The sequence below is a fragment of the Procambarus clarkii genome, chromosome 70, assembly GCF_040958095.1.
Source record: "Procambarus clarkii isolate CNS0578487 chromosome 70, FALCON_Pclarkii_2.0, whole genome shotgun sequence".
In the NCBI taxonomy this organism is placed as follows: domain Eukaryota; kingdom Metazoa; phylum Arthropoda; class Malacostraca; order Decapoda; family Cambaridae; genus Procambarus; species Procambarus clarkii.
Window position 1 is genome coordinate 30,722,411 of NC_091219.1, and position 20,647 is coordinate 30,743,057.

Below are 20,647 nucleotides of genomic sequence, written 5' to 3' on the forward strand. Positions count from 1 at the left end.
CTGGGGTAGCTGGTAGACTTTGCATAAATATCATTATTTGGCCATGAGGCAGGTTGTCCAGGAATTGTTTAAATATGTTTTAAGATGGCACATCATTTTTACACGCTCGGAGAAAGTGGCCGCCTGGCAGGCCTTAAGTAGTATTCACACCTGGACAAGAAACGTGAGATCTATTTTTACCTGTACAACAGCTAATATCTGTTGTTTGTTTATGGTGTTTGTTGCAGTGACTACAATTTGGCTTCTTTACGGCCATATGAGTCACGTCTGCATCAGTGTAAATATTTTAATTTACAAATGTGAAAATGAAACATTCTATTTTTCACTGTCACAGCACAGGGATGGATTTATAAGAGATGCAGATAAAGAATAATATTAATATGGACAAACTGTATGAAAGTTTACTATGAAAAACTAACTCAATGAAATAGTTACAAAGTTGATTGTACAATAGACCAGGAGCTCTAAAATAGTTTACAATTACCCAATGAATACCGTAGTGTTGAGGTGAGTGTTTTAAGGGTTGGTCAGTGTGTGTACAAGGTGAATATTCTGGTAGTGAGTCAGCCTCACTACCGTGCCAGAGGCGCCTATAGCCAAGGTGAACTCTGGCGACCACTACGTCACTTTGTCTGCTGCGATCACTGTGCTCACCGTACTGGGACCCGGTGTTACAGCAACCCGTCCTCTTAAAAATAACGTCACTTTTGGCTGGTATGCGCGCTATGGCCAAATTTGGACGTAATTTGAAATGAAATCGACTCACAAAAGTGACGTACTGTTCCGTTTTCTGTTTGAGTTGTCCGGCTTACTCAGCAAGCTTAGAAAAAGAAACTTTCCATTAACGTTTTTCATACCGTTTTGAAACTTTATGAGAATTTCCTGCCCACCTAACCTATCAGAGGACCCTTAACTTACTGTTGTTGAAAAAAAATCCCAAATTTATTTTCATTTTTTTTCATTTTTCAAATTACGTCCATATTCGGCCATACGGGTAAACGGCCAAAAGCGACGTTCTTTTTAAGAGGACAGGCTCTGTAACAGCTTGTCGTGGCTTGTATACTGCAGCTTACAGGTTTTGGGGCATTTCTTAATTCTTCTAAATCTGAAGTTTTAATTTTAATTCGTATGATTTTAATAATTGGGTTATATTGGTAGTGGGTAGTGTTGCCTGATGTCTGCTGGTGTTGTGGGTCAGTGTGTGGTGTTGCCTGATGTCTGCTGGTGTTGTGGGTCATAGATTCCTGGGTGAATCGATTCACAGAATGACGGAATTGAAGCCAGACGCAGGTTCGATTCCGTCGACCGCCTCCAAATATTTTCTCATGGGTATAGGACACTTTTGTGATTTCATTGTGTGTGTGGGTAAACGATTGACCTTGTCCGAACAAGTAATAAGTGATACATTTAGTCCATATATGTGCAGACAGAATGAATTGTTTTTATTTACTGAGATGATAATTGTTTCTTGTTGACCAAACCACACACTAGAAAGTGAAGGGACGATGACGTTTCGGTCCGTCCTGGACCACAATCGACTTGAGAATGGTCCAGGACGGACCGAAACGTCGTCGTCCCTTCACTTTCTAGTGTGTGGTTTGGTCAACATACCTCAGCCACGTTATTGTAACTCCTCGTCTGCATAATTGTTTCTTATATAGACGCAGGTCACAAGTAATTGGTCTGTCCTTAGGGGGAGGATGTTAGGTTATTGTTTGGTCGTAAAGGGAACTTATAAGTAGGTTTTGCAACAAGGCAAGCTGGAACTTGTTTAATCAGGAGTATATAGTGAATATGTTACCTATTGCCAAAGCAATAATTGAACCATATAGGTTAAGACATTGATTGTTAGCGTTTTGTAAATATAGCAGGTTGGCAATTTATTCATTTACACACAAAAATCACATTAACGTTGTATCAGTGTAATACGGTATCAGTGTGTAAAATTCTTGCTCGAGTACCCAGACCACAGGTTCGAATCCTCCTCCCGGCTCCCGTTTTTCACAATTTATTCATACATAGTGATTGTATTGCGATTAGGCTGGAATGTATTGACCTTTTTACTGTCTGTTGGGGGTAAGTAGGAACTTGTGTTCATGGGGCAGACAGGCTTCTTGAGGTTATCTTGAGATGATTTCGGGGCTTTAGTATCCCCGCGGCCCGGTCCTCTACCAGGCCTCCACCCCCAGGAAGCAGCCCGTGACAGCTGACTAACACCCAGGTACCTATTTTACTGCTAGGTAACAGGGGCATAGGGTGAAAGAAACTCTGCTCATTGTTTCTCGCCGGCGCCTGGGATCGAACCCAGTGTCGGAAAATCCGACAGCATTTAATATATCATACAGATAATAGCTGTGTTGTATAAACAAGTTACCCATAGAAAACGTAACTTGTAGTGGAATTACCGTCTATAGAAAACGGGATATCATCACCACATACTATTATAATTCACCAGCTATTTTGCTGGGAATTATTCTTAAATACATTAGTCTTTGGACTTTACCATCATAAAACATCTCATATAAATTAACTTAATTATCAATATTAAAGTAGAGTAAATGTGACCCTTCTATCACCTTTGGACATCTGGACAATGTAAGCCAGGCGTCAGGAGGAAGGAGGCAGCCATTGTTGTGTCACCTCCGAGACGTGTGGAGCAAATTCGGCTCCTATCATATCTGGACAATGTCGGCCAGTAACGTCAATAGTATGGAGTGTTAAACAGCCATTGTTTATACGAGACCAGAGGCTCACACGGGAGCAAATTCGGCTCCTGTTAAATTTACTTGGACGTAGTGTTATGGAAACCAAAGGTGTACCATTGTCAACACGCTGTCTACAAATTCAAGTTGTCTATCCGAAACCCGTTTATCATTCATTTATGGCCATTAATGTCAGGATATAGGGTGACCCGGTTAGATCACGTGGAAGCCTCAAACTAAAGGTAATTAAGCCAGGTCTTCATGTTCCATGTACAGTTTTCTCTGAAATACTTGTCATATATAGGATTCTGGCTTCATAGCTAGCGCCCTTTTGACAGGCCAAGACGAGAAAGGAAGATTTGTGCACCAGTTACTGGGTGATGGAAGCTACCTCAAAGAGGATAATTTGGTGTCTACACCCTAGTTATACCTGGTGGACTAACCTGCTGTACTATAAGATAAGGAACCTCTTCAATGTATGTAGTTAATTTTGTAGTTTGATTGGCTGCAAATATATTAATTTAATAACCCCCCTAATGTGTAGAGGATCGATTTGTGAGATTAAGAGATTATTGCAGAAATACAGTCCACTTATCATTATACAAATTGCTATCGAAGTATATAAATTAACGTAAATATAAATCTCACAGGTCGGTTCCCACATTATTTGGACCTTCGGAACCGGAATATTCGGTCCTTTGAACCCACATTTGGTCATCTTAGTACCGGATGAACCAGTTATCCAGTGGATTCATTAAATATACTAGTGCAGTGTTATTTAAACAAAGCCAGTCTAGACAGCGGCGTTGCCTCATGGGAGCTCAGGAGCCCCCCCTCAACTGAGTTCAGCTTCGTCAGCGGTTTCATGCACACCCACAGATATTTGGTGGCGTGTTATTTCGTGAAATGACAGCGCTAATATAGAAGCCAGCCAAATTAGTGACTGTGTCTTCGCGAGATTGTTCACGGATTTCGTGGTGTTACATTTCGCGAGAGATTATCTACGAATTTTGTGGAGTTTATTTCGCGAGGTCACTAATAATATTTAATACTTCTTGATAATATTAGAAGTTTCATAGAGGCTAATTAAGAGGCTATTATCAATAATTGTGTATATTATTTCTCCAAAATAGAGAATTATTTAATATATATTGCACTAGTGATCACAGTATAATATTTACTAATTGCCAACCCACAACAGGGTAGGATAAAACCATTGACTAGTTGAACTATTATCGTTCATCCTAGTCCCATTATTACCATAGTCAGTTGTACTATATTGATCAACCTAACACCATTAATGAATGGTCCAGACCCTATTTTGGGTGTAATTTTTATCAACTCGAGTTGAGTTGTATATATAATAATTTACTTATGATCATTACACCTTTGAGTGATTAATTAGTGTCTCTACCATCCTAGGGTGATATAGAAGAGCTAACCTAAAGGTACTTCCAGTGACACTGGTTTATCACTCAAATCATTAGTGTGTATGATTGTATATATATAATGTGTATTAATTTTAAGTGCTAACCTCTAGTAGAGGTAGAATTATTGCCTAGTGAGTGCAGAATTTACCCTAGGCTACCATCAGTGCTTGTTCAGTATTATGAGCAGCCCAAGTACAAGCCCCACAAGGCTTCACCAACGAGCCAGTATGGATAATGCAGGGAGAATGAAAAGAACCCTTGCAGGTCTTAAAGGCCACTTAACAAGACAGATCAAGAAATGTGAAGATTTGTCACAACAATCTCAAGTTGATTATGCTGACCTGGAAAGCTATTATCAAGCAGCTGCAGGTAAATTTGAGCAAATCAAATGCCAAATGGCTGTCGTTGTGGGGACAGACTACTACCATCAATTCATTGGTAGCCCTACTAAATATCAGGGCATAACCATGTTAAACTCTGCAGGAGGTAAATTACTCTCAGGCCCAGTATCAAGCCTGAGGAGACCTATGCCTGCAGATAAACAATACCAATAGAAATCTAAATTTGTCAGCTGATTATATTTCTCCAGTAGCATTATACTAAGGAGATTACAGCTGACTATACCAACAGAGGTTGATGTTAGTATCATCATTTGAAGCTGAAGATGAGTTCATGAGGCTTCAGTGGCAAATCAGTGAACAGTAGCCTAAAACAGCTACAAGTCACTGCGACCAATGTCACTGAACCCACTGCAGTCTCAGAACCATACTTTACTTTAATGATGAGCTATTCAATCTTCTGAATCAATTAATTAAATTAAACCCCAGTAAATCTGATGACTGATTTGATACATTTATTATTTAATCAAGATGTATTCCATGGGCCTCAGTGTTTATATATCAGTGACCAGTTACCTGAACAAACTTCAAGTTATATCTAATGTCACTGATCTCACTGCAGTCCCTGAATCATACTTGACTGTAGTACTTGATCACATTCAGTCTTCTGGGTTAAATAATATGTAATAAGGCTTGAATATTAGCCTTTCAAGAGTTGACAGGGAAATGAAATCGCATTAGACTTCTAACCCCTGCAACTCTAGTACGGGACATCCGTCCTGTACGAACAGACGCACAAACGTGTGATTATTAACTACTAACATCAAATTAATGTAATAATTCGAAGGAGGAGTATCGGTGTTCGTCTGTTCTAAATAGGACTTCGACCCGTGAGCAGCCCCCTGGGGAATTATGTCGGAAAATCCGACAGCATTTAATATATCATACAGATAATAGCTGTGTTGTATAAACAAGTTACCCATAGAAAACGTAACTTGTAGTGGAATTACCGTCTATAGAAAACGAGATATCATCACCACATACTATTATAATTCACCAGCTATTTTGCTGGGAATTATTCTTAAATACATTAGTCTTTGGACTTTACCATCATAAAACATCTCATATAAATTAACTTAATTATCAATATTAAAGTAGAGTAAATGTGACCCTTCTATCACCTTTGGACATCTGGACAATGTAAGCCAGGCGTCAGGAGGAAGGAGGCAGCCATTGTTGTGTCACCTCCGAGACGTGTGGAGCAAATTCGGCTCCTATCATATCTGGACAATGTCGGCCAGTAACGTCAATAGTATGGAGTGTTAAACAGCCATTGTTTATACGAGACCAGAGGCTCACACGGGAGCAAATTCGGCTCCTGTTAAATTTACTTGGACGTAGTGTTATGGAAACCAAAGGTGTACCATTGTCAACACGCTGTCTACAAATTCAAGTTAAGTGTCTATCCGAAACCCGTTTATCATTCATTTATGGCCATTAATGTCAGGATATAGGGTGACCCGGTTAGATCACGTGGAAGCCTCAAACTAAAGGTAATTAAGCCAGGTCTTCATGTTCCATGTACAGTTTTCTCTGAAATACTTGTCATATATAGGATTCTGGCTTCATAGCTAGCGCCCTTTTGACAGGTCAAGACGAGAAAGGAAGATTTGTGCACCAGTTACTGGGTGATGGAAGCTACCTCAAAGAGGATAATTTGGTGTCTACACCCTAGTTATACCTGGTGGACTAACCTGCTGTATTATAAGATAAGGAACCTCTTCAATGTATGTAGTTAATTTTGTAGTTTGATTGGCTGCAAATATATTAATTTAATAACCCCCCCTAATGTGTAGAGGATCGATTTGTGAGATTAAGAGATTATTGCAGAAATACAGTCCACTTATCATTATACAAATTGCTATCGAAGTATATAAATTAACGTAAATATAAATCTCACAGGTCGGTTCCCACACCCAGGACCACAGGATCACAAGTCCAGCGTGCTGTCCGCTCGGCGCCCTGTCCATATGGCTGGATTGTAAATTATTATTTTGACAGGAGCATCATCTTTTAAATATTTGGTCTAAGGGGATCTTGTGATTGTTTTATTTGCAGGGGGAACTTGTATTTTTTGTTAGATATAACTTGCAAATCTGCAAATAATTTTCAGAGATTACTCAACAAATTTAGGTTACTAAAACTCATCAACAATATCCAATAAAATTTTATTGTCTTTTCAAGATGTTTCCAACAAGGCGTGCTTTATCTTGCTTGAAAATACCAGAGGAAAAAATATACATTATCTATATCCAAAAGTTGATCTGTAAAATTTACTTTGTACGGATATCATTTATCAGTAATATGGCAAAGATAGACATGAGGAAAGGAGGGGGGGGGGGGGAGGGGGGGGATTGACTCCCCTAGTAATGGTATTTCCGAAATATCACAGCCTATGAATGATGGCCTGCCAGTGGTCGGTGTTCAGTAATGGCTGTTCCGCCGTTGGTAGAGTTCTCCCGTTTCAATGAAAGTAGTTTCACTTCACTAACGGATATTTTCTGTTAAAAACAAGATTACTTTTTTCACCTTGGGCGTTTTTTTGTGACCTCACATCACCGGGTTTTATCGTCACATCACCGGGTTTTATCGTCACATCACCGGGTTTTATCGTCACATCACCGGATTTTGTCCTCGTGCCACTGACCTCGGCCATCGCCTTAACTGATCACTAATAAATGTCGGTCACTTATTGCCACCTCCGACATTTTCTCGTACTTTCCCGCATTTTTGTCTCTCCCGGGGACAGGATTTGTGTCCGGCACTGAGCACTGGCAGACAGGTCGGCACTGAGCACTGGCAGACAGGTCGGCACTGAGCACTGGCAGACAGGTCGGCACTGAGCACTGGCAGACAGGTGCAGAACCATTACAAAATGCGGCATTGAGAAGGAAACATCAATAAATACTTACATATATACATTGCACAACACTGAATACAAATGTACAAAAATATCACAGCTCTCTACATCAATATCAGGTATTGTATAAGTGACGGCTTGGTCATGTACAGCAGCGCAGCAGGCTAAGTGTAGTACAGTTTAGGGGGGTAAGGGATCAGGAGACATCACTATACAGCCTTAGAAAGGGATATGAGGACAAAGGCCTGGGAGAGGACGGAGGAAAGGAACAGTGCCCAACCACTTGGGACATATTGGGGTTGAACGCCGACCCTGCCAGAAGCGAGACCGTCGCCCTACAGACCAGTCCAAGTGTTGCGTACAAGCTTAAGAATACAAGCTCAGCAGATGCAATTACGTTTTGAAACAAAAAGTATTTACTATCTTTGAATAAACCACTGATACGTCACAGTTGGAGATGACGTGGCAACCACGTCACATTCAAATGATGACTTGGCACATCGATTCGTCAGCAAGTCTCGTGACATCATAACGAAGTGACGTGATGCTGTCCTCGGCAGAGTGGACCAAAAATGGAGTTTTCACATACAAAACATTCATATTGAAACCAAGTTAGAAATCAGTACAAAACGTAAAATAGAGATCATGGCCTTCCGCTGCGCTGCATCATATATGACCTAAATCTATACATTATAAACACCAGAATCAGTTTTTTTATATTTTTTCTATACACAAGCGCTCTTTTAGGCTGTGGAAAAGGCGCCAGGGGGATATGGAGAGTCGGGGGAGGGGGGGGGGGGGACACCACGTAGCGATCGCTGCTAGAAAACGTGTAAAAATATACACACTGTATGTATATATATTTGCCAGTAATTCACCAATGAGTCACTAAGGCATTTTGGGTGAATATGTTTTTATTCATCGGGTAAAAAGCGCCACGAGCAGCGCCACCACTTTCAGTAGCGGACGTCATGGGAACTACATTTCACAGCCTCTATGGAGCTCACGGACCATCAATTAAGGCCAAGGCCATAGGCCCCAGAAAGGCCACGTCAAAACATTAATTTAAAAAAATAGTTTTAAGTGTTCACTGTCATGTTTTTAATGGCACTCTGTAATGCACTGGAAAAATGCGTAAGGCAACATTGCGCATGGCGACATCATTTTGTCACTGGGCTGTGCATGACATCAATTGAGTGTCGCATCATTTGGCTACATATGACGTCGTGGAGCCGAGTCGTCAATGCATCAGTGGGCTTTGCCAGGAAGGTGCGTCGTGAGCAGGTCACCTGTGGACGGGTCGTTGAGGAAGGTTGTCACCGCGGTAACAATGGAACCTGCCTGTCAACACGGCATTCGGCACTGTCATGACCCTGCTGACACTGTCGTGGCCCGACTATGGCACAGTTACGATTCAGTCATAACTGCCACGGCCCGGCAGTGACACACTCAGTGCCGGGCTTGAAGTCTACACCAGCTGCAGGAAGGCGAGAGATGAGGCGCTATACGACCATCTCGCTGGTGACGAGGTCGTGGTCGTTGGCTCTCGGGGAGATGGCCTTCAGGTTTATTTCCTTCTGGAGGCTCTTGCAGGCGGGGTCGTGCGGGGTCATGTTCCGCTCCACGTCAGCATTCTGCACCTTCCGGATTGCCACCGGCAGGCCGTGTGTCGGGGACTCGCAGTCACTTATGTCCGTGTCGGGCGTGGCCAGGGCGGCCTTGGGCACGTGAATTAACCCGACGGTGGACCCCAGGGGAGCCACCCTGGGGTCCCCGAGGCCCTGGGGGTTCATCCTGGAGCAGGAGGGTTCTGCGTCATCCACTGACCCCCCGCTGAGGGTGGCGGTCTTGAGTGGGTTGTGGTAGCGCCACAACTTCTCCTCGTTCTCGTTGTTGGACTTCTCGGCGTGAGCGTCCTCGGCCAGCTTGTGTCTGGAGGAGTGGGAGGGGAAGGCGGTGCGGTGGTGGGCCTGCAGGTGGCGCCGCCGACACTGCCAGTACCCGAGGCCGGCCACCGCCAGCACCACCACCACCACCAGCACCACCGTCACGGCTGCCAGCACCCCGCTTGCCACACCTGCCACACACACACAAGGACACGTGTTAGTTCTTGGTCACATCTTATGGTATATTTCCCCACCAGTGAGGCAGACCCCGCCCCCTTCCCCACCAGTGAGCCAGACCCCGCCCCCTTCCCCACCAGTGAGGCAGACCCCGCCCCCTTCTCCACCTGTGAGGCAGACCCCGCCCCCTTCCCCACCTGTGAGGCAGACCCCGCCCCCTTCCCCACCAGTGAGGCAGACCCCGCCCCCTTCTCCACCTGTGAGGCAGACCCCGCCCCCTTCCCCACCTGTGAGGCAGACCCCGCCCCCTTCCCCACCAGTGAGGCAGACCCCGCCCCCTTCTCCACCAGTGAGGCAGACCCCGCCCCCTTCCCCACCAGTGAGGCAGACCCCGCCCCCCTTCCCCACCAGTGAGGCAGACCCCGCCCCCCTTCCCCACCAGTGAGGCAGACCCCGCCCCCTTCCCCACCAGTGAGCCAGACCCCGCCCCCTTCCCCACCAGTGAGGCAGACCCCGCCCCCCTTCCCCACCAGTGAGGCAGACCCCGCCCCCTTCCCCACCAGTGAGGCAGACCCCGCCCCCTTCCCCACCAGTGAGGCAGACCCCGCCCCCTTCCCCACCAGTGAGCCAGACCCCGCCCCCTTCCCCACCAGTGAGGCAGACCCCGCCCCCTTCCCCACCAGTGAGGCAGACCCCGCCCCCTTCCCCACCAGTGAGGCAGACCCCGCCCCCTTCCCCACCAGTGAGCCAGACCCCGCCCCCTTCCCCACCAGTGTGTCAGACCCCGCCCCCTTCCCCACTAGTGAGGCAGACCCCGCCCCCTTCCCCACTAGTGAGGCAGACCCCGCCCCCCCTTCCCCACCAGTGAGGCAGACCCCGCCCCCCCTTCCCCACCAGTGAGGCAGACCCCGCCCCCCCCTTCCCCACCAGTGAGGCAGACCCCGCCCCCCCTTCCCCACCAGTGAGGCAGACCCCGCCCCCCCTTCCCCACCAGTGAGGCAGACCCCGCCCCCTTCCCCACCAGTGAGGCAGACCCCGCCCCCTTCCCCACCAGTGAGCCAGACCCCGCCCCCTTCCCCACCAGTGAGGCAGACCCCGCCCCCTTCCCCACCAGTGAGGCAGACCCCGCCCCCTTCCCCACCAGTGAGGCAGACCCCGCCCCCTTCCCCACCAGTGAGGCAGACCCCGCCCCCCTCCCCACCAGTGAGGCAGACCCCGCCCCCTTCCCCACCAGTGAGGCAGACCCCGCCCCTTCCCCACCAGTGAGCCAGACCCCGCCCCCTTCCCCACCAGTGAGCCAGACCCCGCCCCCTTCCCCACCAGTGAGGCAGACCCCGCCCCCCTTCCCCACCAGTGAGGCAGACCCCGCCCCCTTCCCCACCAGTGAGGCAGACCCCGCCCCCCTCCCCACCAGTGAGGCAGACCCCGCCCCCTTCCCCACCAGTGAGGCAGACCCCGCCCCCCTCCCCACCAGTGAGGCAGACCCCGCCCCCCCTTCCCCACCAGTGAGGCAGACCCCGCCCCCTTCCCCACCAGTGAGGCAGACCCCGCCCCCTTCCCCACCAGTGAGCCAGACCCCGCCCCCTTCCCCACCAGTGAGGCAGACCCCGCCCCCTCCCCACCAGTGAGGCAGACCCCGCCCCCTTCCCCACCAGTGAGCCAGACCCCGCCCCCTTCCCCACCAGTGAGGCAGACCCCGCCCCCTTCCCCACTAGTGTGTCAGACCCCGCCCCCTTCCCCACCAGTGAGGCAGACCCCGCCCCCTTCCCCACCAGTGAGGCAGACCCCGCCCCCTTCCCCACTAGTGTGTCAGACCCCGCCCCCTTCCCCACCAGTGAGGCAGACCCCGCCCCCTTCCCCACCAGTGAGGCAGACCCCGCCCCCTTCCCCACCAGTGAGGCAGACCCCGCCCCTTCCCCACCAGTGAGGCAGACCCCGCCCCCTCCCCACCAGTGTGCCAGACCGCGCCCCCCTCCCCACCAGTGAGGCAGACCCCGCCCCCTTCCCCACCAGTGAGGCAGACCCCTCCCCCTTCCCCACCAGTGAGCCAGACCCCGCCCCCTTCCCCACCAGTAAGGCAGACCCCGCCCCCTTCCCCACCAGTGAGGCAGACCCCGGCCCCCTTCCCCACCAGTGAGGCAAACCCCGCCCCCTTCCCCACCAGTGAGGCAGACCCCGCCCCCTTCCCCACCAGTGAGGCAGACCCCGGCCCCCTTCCCCACCAGTGAGGCAGACCCCGCCCCCTTCCCCACCAGTGAGGCAGACCCCGCCCCCTCCCCACCAATGTGCCAGACCGCGCCCCCTCCCCACCAGTGAGGCAGACCCCGCCCCCTTCCCCACCAGTGAAGCAGACCCCGCCCCCTTCCCCACCAGTGAGGCAGACCCCCACCCCCCCTTCCCCAGCAGTGAGGCAGACCATCCCCCAGCCCCACTACTCCCCACCTTCCTCAAAACCACCAATGAGCCAGAGTTCCGGCTCACTGCTGTGGATTTTGCAATACTACTTCTCTGACTCTCCGTGGGAAGGGAGGTGGAATTAGGGTTCTCCTGACATGCTAGTACTGGTGATGGCAGGACTACCTGGTAGCCCCCAACTCACCAGGCTCGCCGCTGACCACTGTAGTTTCGACCTTGACCTCGATGGCGGCGCCGAGGGCAGTGACGGGGGTGAGTTTCCTGCTGACCAGCTCCCCGAGGGTCTTGGCCGCCACCGTCACGTCTCCCTTGGGGCCGTCCTCCGCGTACGACTGTTCCAAGATAAAGCATCATTCAGGTAACATCATCCCGCCAGGATACATATATCCTACCGTGTTCCTCACTCATTCCCACCTGTCTTATCCTGTCAACCATCAGTAATGCAGGTATACCTGAGTATTTTATATAGATATTGATAATCAGGTTTTATGTATAGTTCTCAAGTGTTGCAATGATTACTTACCAGAGTAACTTCAATGGTATCGTTGCTGGTAGTAACGAGGGCGCAGAGAATGATGGGCGCGGGGGTGGCGGTGTGGGCGTGGCGGTCAGCCCAAGCCGCCCGCAGACCCTGACAAACAGTCTGGACGCGGGCACCAGCGGGCAGCCTGGTGCGGTTGAGCACGAGAGTGAGTCTGGCGCAGGCGTTGTTGAGGGTGGCATGGTTGGGCGTGCAGGCTCGAGGGCCGGGGTTCACGCGGGGTGCCACCTGCTGGCCCTCATCGCTCAGCATGCGGCACTCACCCCAGGGCTCGCACGGCGGGGCCAGGCACCACTGCAGTGGCCCTGGCACGCACACCTGAACACAAACACCATGCAGTACACAATAATGAAAGACATTCTGTATAACATTCCTAAAAGATTCCTGTCTACATGTAATTACAATTTACTGCATCTGACTTGATACTAGAACTAGTGGTGGAAGCCGGAGATACGATACCTGGTAGGGCTCGCAGGGGTAGTGGTTGGGGCCACGGGACCGGAGGCAGTTCTCGGGACCACACCAGACGTCGGAGCAGGAGGCAGTGCCATGGCTGCAGTGGCATGAGTTGCACTGATGCCTCCAGACGGCACCGTGGGGCCGGAGGTCACCGCCCCACAGGCATGCTTGTGACGGCTGCTCGACACTGTTGTTACCTTCCACGTGCTCACAGCGATGGCCTGTGCGTCCAGGGGGGCACACACACCGGTAGTCAGCGATGCCGTCCACACAGGTGCTGCCGAAGGCGCATGGGGAGGAAGCGCACTCGTTGATATTGACTCTGCAGTCTGGGCCGGTGAAGCCTGGCGTGCACTCACACACTCGCCAGTTGACTCCGTCGACGCAGCGGCCGCCATTGTAGCAGGGATGTGGAGTACAGTCATTAATGTTATTGTGGCAGGCGGCGCCGTCCCACCCGTCTGGACACAGGCAGGTGAACCCGTCGCCAGTGTTGACGCACGTCGCACCGTTCTGGCACGGCGAGGAGTCGCACGCCCGACGCTCACCTAACACACGAAAAAAAACATAAATGAAACAAACAAAAAATGAGATGCCAAGAGACGAGAACAAGTTATATAACTAAGAAAACAGTAAAAGACCAAGTGATTAGGCTAAACAAATGAGAATAGTCCCTCGGAAGGCAACAAGAAACTAGGAACTGGACAAGGGGCTGGAGACAGACTGGAGTCCCCAAACAGACGGGGGACCGGCTGACATTTCATTCAGGAATACCTGTGTCGTCTATTCAGGTAGGAACAGACGACACAGGTACCCGATAGCTAGGAGGCGGGTACCAAGAACTAGATCTCATATTCCGTAAACACAGGTAAGTACAGAGTATAACGCAAGTGGTGTGACGGTACTCACGGATCTGGCAGGTGCTTCCCTTCCACTCGTCGGGGCAGCGGCACACAAAGGCGTTCCCGAGGTCGACGCACGTGCCGCCGTGCTGACACGTGCTGGGGTCGCAGTGGGACGTGGTAGAGGAACACGTGCGGCCCTTCCATCCATTCTGGCAGGCACAGGTGAAATCGCTGACGCCATCAACACAGGTAGCGTTGTTGCGGCAAGGCTGGTCGGCACACTCGTCCACATCTGAGGCAAACATGCACCATTTGTGAACTTTCCTTGGGTGAGAGGCATATTACCCTAGGTTAGGTAAGCGGGTATTACCTGTGGACGACTTCGAGAGTTTTACTGCTCCCACAACCTGCCATGGTGCTAAGTTAGTAGGGAGGGAGATGACCCGGAAGCGGGACCAGACTTGCATCAGACACAACTGGAAGATATAGCACTACTAACGGGTGGATATAAGCAGCTGGGGCTTGGAAGGCGCGTATGACAGACTTACGCTACAGACAGGTGGACGCTAAGGACACGCGGAGAAGAACAAGTTGAGCTGAAAGGACTACTGGAACAGTGGGTGAAAGTTGCGAGGACCTGGAGGGTGGCCACAACTAGGATGGTTATTATAAGTAGGAAGGTGAGCGGGAAGGTTGGTATAGGAGCGGGCGGCGGGCCTCAGACGCCCGCGCTGATCACATTAATCGTCTGTCTGCCCACCAACAACAACAGCACCGCCATTGTTACACAAATAAAAAAAAACTGGATGGTGCATACTAATGGCAGGACGGCCGCGGGCGGCCTGGCTGCCAAACCCTCATTAACACTGCCGCAACTTGTGCCTTTTTAAGCTGCCACAGCTTGACTCCCCCTTTAGTATCCCGGCTTGTTTACCCCTTAATCCCGTGACCTTGATGTCACAAGCTGTCTCCCTCACTCACCTGCAGCTGTGTTACCCACTACGGGATCACCATAGTTCGTGCTCCTGGCCACTTTTTGTTCCGAGTAGCGCACTCTAAAACATGTGTTACCCCACGCACCCATCACCCCCACACGTCCATCACCCCCACACGTCCATCACCCCTACACACCCGTCACCCCATGCTCCCCATCATACCACCCCCACCCCATCGCACCAGCCCAAACTCAGCGCCCCTTCTGCCGCAGCTTCCCCTCAGTTTCCCATTACCATATCTTACTACATTTACCTTACAAAAGACTTCCAAAACCTGGTGAGTTTTCTCTGTAGAATTGGAGCTTCCCTTTACCATCCCCCTGTCTTCCACTTCTCCCTTTCCTTCCTCCACTTCCCCCCTCTCCTTCCTCCACTTCCCCCCCTCTCCTTCCTCCACTTCCCCCCCTCTCCTTCCTCCACTTCCCCCCTCTCCTTCCTCTACTTCCCCCCTCTCCTTCCTCCACTTCCCCCCTCTCCTTCCTACACTTCTCCCCTCTCCTTCCTCCACTTCCCCCCTCTCCTTCCTCCACTTCCCCCCTCTCCTTCCTCCACTCCCCCCCCCTCCTCCACTTACTACAATACCGTAGTGTTTAAGGTGAACAAAAGAGTTATACACTTACACAAGTATTGGGTCTTTTATTCGCCAATAATGAAAATGCCAATAACTCCCAACCAGCTTAGATGTTGAGGTCATCTATAGAGGTCATCGGTAGAGGTCAACAGCGGTGGACAATTGTGGGGGTCAACGGTAAAGGTTAAAGAGGTCAAGCTACACATTAGAGAAGGAGCGACAGAGGGGAGAGAGAGAGGGAGGGGGGGGGGAGGGGGAGTGACTCACCTAGGTTACAGAGGGGACCCTTCCAGCCCGGGTCACACACACACTGGAAGCCGTTCACCAGGTCGACACACGTGCCCCCGTTCATGCACGGCGACGACTCGCAGTCATTAACATCTGAGGGGACAAAGAGAACGGGTTCTTCAGCAGCTCTTGACGGGCCGGGGCGCGGGCCAGGCGACAAGTGCGGCTCACACCACAGTTACTACAGTAGCCTCCAGTGCACCTCCAGTGCACCTCCAGTGCACACATTTTACACGTAAACTGGATTTGTTAAAATAAAAAAATGCCCCAGGTGTAAACTGACTCTTGTAAACACCTGCGCATAACTGAGATTCTAAGACAGTCACAAATCACGAGTGTACAGCTGTTTATGCTGCACATTAAAGTCCTTTAAAACAACTGCGTTCATTCATATATACTTTAGTTTAAATACAGGTGGTATACTAGTAACAGGTGTGTTTGTACTCTACTAGTTCCGCTAGCGGGGATCGAGCTTCAGCTCTTCAGTACCGCCTCAAAACCATAGTGATTCAAGTTAACTGGGCTTCGTCATACTGTTGCACGTGTATGTAACCACCTTCACCACTGCACCTTGAAATTGATCCCATTTCTTGAATACTTTGACACTTGTCAAATGCGAACAAAACAAACAGCAAAAAAATTAATCAGTGCCTTAGACCTGAATCAAAGTCTACTGCAGCGGGGGAGTAGATACTCCCCCGCGGCAGTAGATAGTAGGGGAGTAGAGTGAGGGGTAGATACTCACTAATATGGCAGTACTGTCCTGTGAAGCCGGGGTCACAGACGCAGGAGAAGGCGGCCTCGGCGTGGCTGACGCAGCGGCCGCTTCTCCCACAGATGTTGGAAGGGACCAGCAACACCGACCCGGACTCCTGGGCCTCTGGCACCGTGCAGCTGTCCACCACTGTGAGGGGCGGGAGAGGGCCAGAGAGGGGTGGGTGAGGGCTGGTGAGGGCTGGCGGGGTCAGGTACACCCAGGTCAACATGTACACATAGGGGGAGACGCGGGCTGACACCTTGTACGTCACTAGGGCCGGGTTAGTGCAGGTGTACACAGGTGGAGGGAAGTACAGGTGTACACAGGTGGAGGGAAGTGCAGGTGTACACAGGTGGAGGGAAGTACAGGTGTACACAGGTGGAGGGAAGTGCAGGTGTACACAGGTGGAGGGAAGTACAGGTGTACACAGGTGGAGGGAAGTGCAGGTGTACACAGGTGGAGGGAAGTGCAGGTGTACACAGGTGGAGGGAAGTGCAGGTGTACACAGGTGGAGGGAAGTACAGGTGTACACAGGTGGAGGGAAGTGCAGGTGTACACAGGTGGAGGGAAGTACAGGTGTATACAGGTGGAGGTGGTACAGGTGTAAATAAAGGGGTGGAGGTAAACAAAGGGGTAAATGTAAACAAGGGGGTGGAGGTAAACAAAGGGGTGGAGGTAAACAAAGGGGTGGAGGTAAACAAGGGGTGGATGTAAACAAAGGGATGGAGGTAAACAAAGGGGTGGAGGTAAACAAAGGGGTGGAGGTAAACAAGGGGTGGATGTAAACAAAGGGGTGGAGGTAAACAAAGGGGTGGAGGTAAACAGGGGTGGATGTAAACAAAGGGGTGGAGGTAAACAAAGGGGTGGAGGTAAACAAAGGGGTGGAGGTAAACAAAGGGGTGGATGTAAACAAAGGGATGGAGGTAAACAAAGGGGTGGAGGTAAACAAAGGGGTGGAGGTAAACAAAGGGGTGGATGTAAACAAAGGGGTGGAGGTAAACAAAGGGGTGGAGGTAAACAAGGGGTGGAGGTAAACAAAGGGGTGGAGGTAAACAAAGGGGTGGAGGTAAACAAGGGGTGGATGTAAACAAAGGGGTGGAGGTAAACAAAGGGGTGGAGGTAAACAAGGGGTGGATGTAAACAAAGGGGTGGAGGTAAACAAAGGGGTGGAGGTAAACAAAGGGGTGGAGGTAAACAAAGGGGTGGAGGTAAACAAAGGGGTGGAGGTAAACAAAGGGGTGGAGGTAAACAAAGGGGTGGAGGTAAACAAAGGGGTGGAGGTAAACAAAGGGGTGGAGGTAAACAAAGGGGTGGAGGTAAACAAAGGGGTGGAGGTAGAACAGTAAACAAGAAAAACGCGACCACGTAAGGACAGCAATAAATATCTTGTATGAACCAATCACACTTATGTATAATATAAGGCAAAAGACACTACACACTACTAGTATTCACAATGAAAATAATATTTGATTCGTCACTGAAGGTGAGAAATTGTTTCATATATGCAGCCTACTAATACACACCACCGCACCCACCAGCGCCAAAGGTCATGGTCACTACACTGACCTTAAAGGTGGTAAATTGGGTTCTTTGTGTTTGGAAACTTTTTTTTTTTTTCCGAAATATATTGTAGTGTAAGAGTTTATTGAGCCTCTGTTGATTGACGAGGTTGTCCAGCTATTTAATTACAGAATTTGATGAGTATTAAAATGTTATGAAGAACATTTTAGAATAATTTTATTCTCAGTGAATGTATGATGAGTAAGGAGGAGAGAGAGTAGTAGTACTGAGCCAGCGGACGAGGGTTAGATTACAGCCTCTGGCTCAGGCGGAGGCACTAAAGCTGACAGCCTTAATATCCGCCATTAATACAAAGAAAAAGAGTTCACTGGGATTGGATAGTTGGGGTTGGGCTAGGCTGTAGTCTTCAGGTGGTGTGTGGACGAGCTTATGAGTGGGTTGTTTTTAGAAGAGGCGGGACTTATGTATTCACTCCGGATGGGAAAGAAGTCAGTATTGGGCCCCCTGATCGCTAACCAGGCGTGGGGTGGTTGGGGTGTTGTAAGTAAGAGTGAATTAGAGGACATTGATGGGGAAGACTTACCTTGGCAAGGGGGCTGTGTGCAGGCAGGGCGAGGCATGGAACAATTCTTGCCTCCCCATCCCTCGGGACAGTGGCAGTAGTAGTCGGCCTGGGTGTTGATGCAGGGAGCGCCGTTGTCGCAAGGGTTGGGGTTGCACAGATCGATGTCAATCTGCGGAAGGTGGAGTCAGTAGCTGGCCTCACCTACTCACGGAGGACACCCCTCAACACGCCAAATAATGCATAACGTTGAACATTTCATTTTACATACATCCTTGGATATTATCACATGACCATCATACAGTCTTGGAAGGTGAGGTGAAGGGGTGAAGAGCAGGTGTGGGGTGAGGGATGAAGAGCAAGTGAGGGGTGAGGGGTGAAGAGCAGAGAGGGAGTGGAGCCAGTAGCTGGAGAGAGAGAGAGAGAGAGAGGGCCAGGGAGGCTGCCAACATCACCTCACCTCACACTGTAGTCCAGAGTAGCCGACAGGACAGATACAGCGGTAGTCGGCCACAAGGTCCACACACTCGCCACCGTTGCCACAGGGACCGCTCCCACACTCGTCTATGTTCGTCTCGCAGTTACGACCTGACGGAACACAGACACATGGCCTTATTAACACTATGTTCACTTGTCAGTCAAGTGTTTATTATGGAGGTGTAGGAGGCTTGAGGGGAACAGACATACGACATCAAGGGATGATTAGTTGATTACCTGTTGGTAACGGGAGCAAGGCACTGACGTAGACCTGTCCACCTGGCTGGATGGCACTCACCTGTAAACCCGAGGGAGCAGGCACAGTGGTAGTCATCCACCAGGTCGATGCAGGTAGCCCCATTGAGGCACTGTCCCTGGCAGTCGTTAAGGTTGATATCGCAGTTCTTTCCCTCCCACCCATTCCGGCACTGGCACTTGTAATCACCCTCCAAGTTGACACAAGATACGGCGTTGATGCAGGGTCGGCCCTGGCACTCGTCTGAGTCTGTCAGTGTAGGGTAACAGGTCACCTGATTAGTGCACACGTCAGCATAAACGCTCCAGGAAAATAGGATAAATTAATAATAAATAGAGATTTAATAATATTTTTTTTATTTTTTAATATACTCGTTGAAAATGTATGGTAATTTAATATGAGTAGAGTGTTGGTTTACCTCCACACACCTGTAGGTTTATACACCTGTAGGTTTACAAGGCACAGGTGTGTGGAGGTGAAGGTTGGAGAGGTACTCACCGAACTGACAGCTGTTCCCCTCCCAGCCCACGGTACAGTTGCACGTGAAGCCGTTGACCTGGTCGACGCAGCCACCTCCGTGTTCACAGGGGGAAGACTCGCACTCATCCACGTCTGAGCAAAAGTGGATGAGAACAGAGGTCACGTAAGGGTCAGAGGTCAAGCATAGGTCAGGTCCATTACTTAAGGTCATACGTTGTTTGAGAAACCTGGCCCCATTTGATACGGTTCTCAGGGAAGGCTTAGGCTGGTATGCCAGGTAGAGGAATTATCTCAAAACCAGGTCAAGTGTCAAACATCCGTGACCTAATATGACTCACACATGCACGCCCACCCGTTACGCTAAATGATGTATTAAAATTAGTGAATTTGAATGACGTAGGTCACACTACACACCATCTTACCCCTTTCCACCCATCCCCCCTCTCTCTTGCGCTGTAATAAAAGTATTTTATCATTCAATATGACCCCCTCCCCTACACCCACCCCACACCTCCCTCGCCCCCTACACCTTCCCCACACGCTCCCTCGCCCCTCTACACCCACCCCACACGCTCCCTTGCCCCTCTACTACACCCCACACCTCCCTCGCCCCTCTACACCCCACACCTCCCTCTCCCCGCTACACCCACCCCAACCCTACACTCTCCCACCCACCATTACCCCCACGCCAGATAGACAGAAATAACAAAACACACACGGGCGATGGAAACGACCAACATATAAAAGGTTCCAGTAAACATTAAACAGAAAAAGTCTCTTAAGTCGAGGCTTTTTTAATGGAAATTTGTCACGGGTTGGTGGAGCGAAGGTCACCGTCTGATCCTTTATGCACGGACAAACATGCACACGCACGCTACCTACAAATGTACAAAGAATGATATTGAATAAAAGACAATATAACGACAAAAAAGGCTGACGGTCGTCACCTCTTGTTGGACTTAAGGCCTATATCAGCCTCTGGAGGGTTGTTATTATGTTCACAGTCACCGTGATGCCCTCTACATCC

General features: G+C 50.0%; 1 protein-coding gene across 1 annotated transcript in view; it reads right to left on the reverse strand.

Annotated features, from left to right (window-relative positions):
- Positions 1-6,681: 6,681 nt before the first annotated feature.
- Ser (protein serrate) overlaps positions 6,682-20,647 on the reverse strand; it is a 213,059-nt gene continuing 199,093 nt past the window's right edge. The window contains exons 9-19 of the mRNA XM_045770427.2: positions 19,639-19,752; positions 19,183-19,389; positions 18,868-18,995; positions 18,429-18,579; positions 16,313-16,471; positions 15,547-15,660; positions 13,778-14,005; positions 12,869-13,416; positions 12,392-12,727; positions 12,053-12,200; positions 6,682-9,467 (exon numbers count right to left, since the gene is read on the reverse strand). Coding sequence (XP_045626383.2) covers positions 8,893-9,467; positions 12,053-12,200; positions 12,392-12,727; positions 12,869-13,416; positions 13,778-14,005; positions 15,547-15,660; positions 16,313-16,471; positions 18,429-18,579; positions 18,868-18,995; positions 19,183-19,389; positions 19,639-19,752 — 2,708 coding nt within the window. The 3' untranslated portion in view covers positions 6,682-8,892. The remainder of the gene's footprint in view (positions 9,468-12,052; positions 12,201-12,391; positions 12,728-12,868; positions 13,417-13,777; positions 14,006-15,546; positions 15,661-16,312; positions 16,472-18,428; positions 18,580-18,867; positions 18,996-19,182; positions 19,390-19,638; positions 19,753-20,647) is intronic.